Source organism: Cucumis sativus, chromosome 7 (assembly GCF_000004075.3).
Source record: "Cucumis sativus cultivar 9930 chromosome 7, Cucumber_9930_V3, whole genome shotgun sequence".
Lineage (NCBI taxonomy): Eukaryota > Viridiplantae > Streptophyta > Magnoliopsida > Cucurbitales > Cucurbitaceae > Cucumis > Cucumis sativus.
In genome coordinates, this window is record NC_026661.2 from 6881850 (window position 1) to 6886311 (window position 4462).

The 4462-nt window shown below is 37.1% G+C and overlaps 1 protein-coding gene across 1 annotated transcript; it reads right to left on the reverse strand.

Moving 5' to 3' along the window:
• Positions 1–293: 293 nt before the first annotated feature.
• Positions 294–4166, reverse strand: LOC116405121 (E3 ubiquitin-protein ligase UPL6-like). Its single transcript, XM_031888824.1, has 6 exons — positions 4158–4166; positions 1902–1988; positions 1640–1780; positions 1327–1452; positions 980–1078; positions 294–636 (listed from the first exon to the last, which is right to left on the reverse strand). The coding sequence occupies exons 1-6, from the start codon at positions 4164–4166 to the stop codon at positions 565–567; spliced, it is 534 nt and encodes a 177-aa protein (XP_031744684.1). The 3' UTR covers positions 294–564.
• Positions 4167–4462: the final 296 nt, after the last annotated feature.

Here is a 4462-nt window from a genome sequence, read left to right on the forward strand (position 1 = left end):
TAAAGCCTTGACAAAAGCTAATGTAGAACATCCCCCTTCTTTATGTTTCTTGAGTTTTATCCTAGAGGAGGTGTTTGAATGACCATTTTTATAGTTTAGGATTAGTTATTTGAATTAACAATTTTGTATCTTGAGTTAGTTATAAGTAAACTAACTCAACCCCAAGTTAGTTTAACAACTCTTGTAATCTCCAGCTTATAAAAAGGCTTCTCATTTTCATTAATAAATGATAAAAAAAAAGGCATTATACATAAAGATTTCCTAGCTTTGCAATTACAGCATCAAAAGCAATGTACAGTTCAGATGAGACTTTATTCCAGTATAGAGTAGCTCTGTAATTGCAGATCAAGAAAGTGAATGTAGCATGGAAATCCCAAATTCAACATTTGGAAGTTAGCAATTGACAATCTCATTAGTAGGCAGTGCACCCATAATAAAATGTAAGATTTTTAGAACCCTAAAAATTCAAGTAACTTGCAACTAGTCATTGTCATGACCATCAATACTACGATTAGTGGATCAGCACAAAATACAAAACAGTAAGACAGTAAATCTTTAAAAACCTTACTTCTGTTTTAACTTGCTCAAGAAGAATGTTGCAAAAAGTATATCAACAAGAATTCCTTCAAACATGACCTACAGGAAGAAGGGTAAGACAACAACAACATCCTGTCAAAAATCATTTAATGTGATTGAGATCTTTTAGCATGACTGCTTGAGAACTTTTAGCACAACCGGGCAGCAACTTCAATAACAGAAAAACATGCATAATGTAGGAAGACAGCAGATTTCAAATTATGACATTGTATTTATGAATGTCAGGCGATTCATTGATGTTCCAAAATTCAACCAAAGTATGGGGTGAAAGATATATAAGAATCTTCCATGATAAGGCCAAGACCAGGATATCCTTATCCAAAAAAGAAAAAACTAATCAACCAAAGTAAATTCCATGTATGATTGGGAATTATGGCCATACCTTTGCCAAAAGAACTTCGAGGAAATGGAAAAACTGGAGATGTTGCTCATGTATCATTCCCGAACCAGGATTGGGGTAGAGCAAATGGTCAGCAATTTGCTGGATTACCAAGCAGAAAATAACTTATATTAGAAAAAATGAACAATACATACCCACATATTACTGAAATTTTATGAAATAGATTTCAAGCAACCAATTTTTATATTGAAATGTGATCTCACAACTATTTTTATTTTGAAAAGCGATTTCAAACAACTATGGCTGTCTCATCACGCTTCATGTTATCCAATAATACTACAGGATTAACAAAGCCATGCCATGCTAATAATAAGGAATGTCGTGATAACCTTAAATAAACCATACTGCACGTCAAAGGCTGCCCGTGTAATGTTCTCCATGACATCTTTAAAAATACCACCACCATCAATTCCTGCCTCCTCAACTCCAAATTCATTAACAAAAGACACACGTATCTGCATGCAGAAAAGTGAAGCAATTGACCCAACACAAACAAGAAAAAACTAATAAACAATTACAAGTAACTCTGCAACTATAGGATGCAGAAGAGGGAAGGGGTCGTTTTCACGAGGGCAAAGAAAAAGATAGAAAAAAGTAAGATAACAATTTCATTTTTCATAAATCATGGAAGTCTGAAATTACCGATCCTCGAAGATCAACTTCAGACAATGCACTCATCTGACTGAAAGCATCTTCCAATATATGATTTCGTCGAATTCTAAACCGGTTTCTGGCAAAAACAGCAAGAGATCCATTCCTTTGCCTAGCTGCTGCTAGTTGTGTCTGTGAAATGAGTATAAGAAAGTAACCATAAATAAAAAATATCTTACATATTTCTATAACTAACAGTCATCCAAGAAATTCAATATTGTGGATAAGGAAACCAAAAAAATAACTTGCTTACAGTGAAAATCTTAACCTTGCTAGTAAACGGTACTAAAAAGGGAACTCGCTTGTGTATATCATTTGCTCTGGTATTTTCTATCACTGCCTACAAAGAAACAAGGCCAAGTAAATAATTAGAATTACGATCAGATAGTGGTTTCTCTCATGGAAATTCCATTACAAAATGGAAGGTTCACTTGGTCTAGAGACGGTAATTCTCCTTGAAGATCATTATTAGACTGATTCTTCATAAATCAGATGTGGGATATTTGTTTTGAAAATTCTCGGGTTTCTCGAAAAGCACGCATCTTCTCGGATCACTTTCCTTTATTCTTGGAGGCTGGTTCTTTTCTTTGGGGTCCCTCTCCTTTTCGGTTTTGTAACAGCTGGTTGGTGTCCAGTGATTCTAATCAGATTATTCTTGAAACAGTTGAGCAACTCTAACTTCCAGGGATGGGCTGGTTTCATTCTTCATGAGCAGTTGAGATCAGTTAAATTGTTAGTTGATTATGTTCAAACCAAATTTCTGGTAAAATGGCTTTACTGCATTTAACCAAATCAATCTTGGTTTCTTCTTGAGAATGGGACATGAAATAAGCTGGACCGCGTTCTCCTAAATCTATAGTCGAAAACCCAATTCAAATGAAGATAGCCAAGTAAGCCAAAACCAACACTTCTTTGCATGTAGGCAGGAGAAGAAAATATGATGTAAATCTTCTAAAGCATGCAAACACAAGGGACAAACATGAGGAGATAAACTGAGAAAGGGAGGTTTCATTTGCAAAACTTCTGCACAGTTCATAGTCCATTTCGCATTCTCCAAAGCGTGATATTCACTCTTCTAGGGCTTCCTGTCTTCCAAATTGTCGAGTACTTTGTTTTCAAGACTGTGTTAGAACATGTTTGGCTGATTAATAAATTAGTAGAACACACTATTTGGTGTTCTATCATTTTGGTATCGGAGAAAATCGAATCTGTGAAGTTCTATATCATGGCTCAAAAGCGAATTTGAGGAAAAGTTGGAAATGGTAGATCAAGAAATATCCGGCATTCGAGCAGAATTACATAATTTGCCAACAATCAAGGAAAACGTGTCATCTTTGGCGAAGAGTATTGAGAGGTTAGGAGTACAGGCTGAGAAGCAACAACAGCAACCAGAACACTGTTTGAAATATATTGAAGGAATGATCAAAGGGAAGACAACGATGGAAGAAGTACTAGAAGGATCATCAAGTGATTGACAGCATGGTTGATGTCAGTGATTGGACGATGATGGGAGGAAAATATGAGGAAAAACATACCAAGTTGGAGGGTGAAAATTCTCGGGTTTCTCGAAAAGCACGCATCTTCTCGGATCACTTTCCTTTATTCTTGGAGGCTGGTTCTTTTCTTTGGGGTCCCTCTCCTTTTCGGTTTTGTAACAGCTGGTTGGTGTCCAGTGATTCTAATCAGATTATTGTTGAAACAGTGAGCAACTCTAACTTCCAGGGATGGGCTGGTTTCATTCTTCATGAGCAGTTGAGATCAGTTAAATTGGCAGTAAAAGCTTGGAATATTGCTGCGCAAGCTAAGGTAAAAAAAAAACAGAGAAATCCTTGATGTCAAAATTAGAAAAATATGATTCTGTGGCTGAGTTGATTGGATTAAATCAAGAAGAGTTGAATTCTAGAGTTGCTTTGCAAGCGGAATTACTTAGTATTTATCAAAACGAAGAGCGTAATTTATTCAGAAGAGTAAACTCAATTGGCTTTCTTCGGATGATGAGAATACGGGCTTCTTCCACCGGTTTCTAAATGCGAAAAAAGAAGGAACCTCATAACGAAACGACCTAAAACATGCTCAAAACGTGTCTAAGTTAGGTTACAGCAAATTATTTGGGCCAAACGTGATTTTGCGTTGATTTTGCGTTGTTGATGAACTGTTAGAACAAATTATTTGGGGCACCATATTCTCCAAAATTGATTTAAAGTTAGGTTATCAGCAAATTCGGGTGCGGGCCGATGTTCACAAAACAGCGTTTCGAACCCACGAGGGGCCCTATGAATTCCTTGTGATGCTGTTTGGGTTGAAAGCTCCGGCAACATTCCAATCAATCATGAGTGATGTTTCGCCCATATTTACGCAAGTTTGTTTTGTTTCTTTGATGACATCTTAATTTACAGCAAGTCCTTGGACGAGCATTTGCACCAATTGGCAATGGTTTTGGAAACTCCAGTAGCTCATCAACTGGTAGCCAACTTTAAAAATGCCAATTTGCGGTTGACAAATTGAATACTTGGGCCATGTTATTTCTTCAGAGGGGGTGGCAGCGGATAAACGAATGGTTAAATGGCACAAGCGGTGAAGGCTAGGTGGGTTTTTTGGGGCTAACGGGGTATTATCAGAAATTTGTTGCAAACTACGGTTCTATTGTGCTGCCCCCTTGACACAACTGTTAAAAAAAGGTAACTTTAAGTGGAATGAGACGACGAGAAGCATTTCAGCAGTTAAAGGCAATGATGTCTGTCCCGATGCTAGGTTTCCTGATTTTTCACAAAGTTTGTGCTGGAAACTGATGCTTCGGGTGTGGTATTGGGGCTG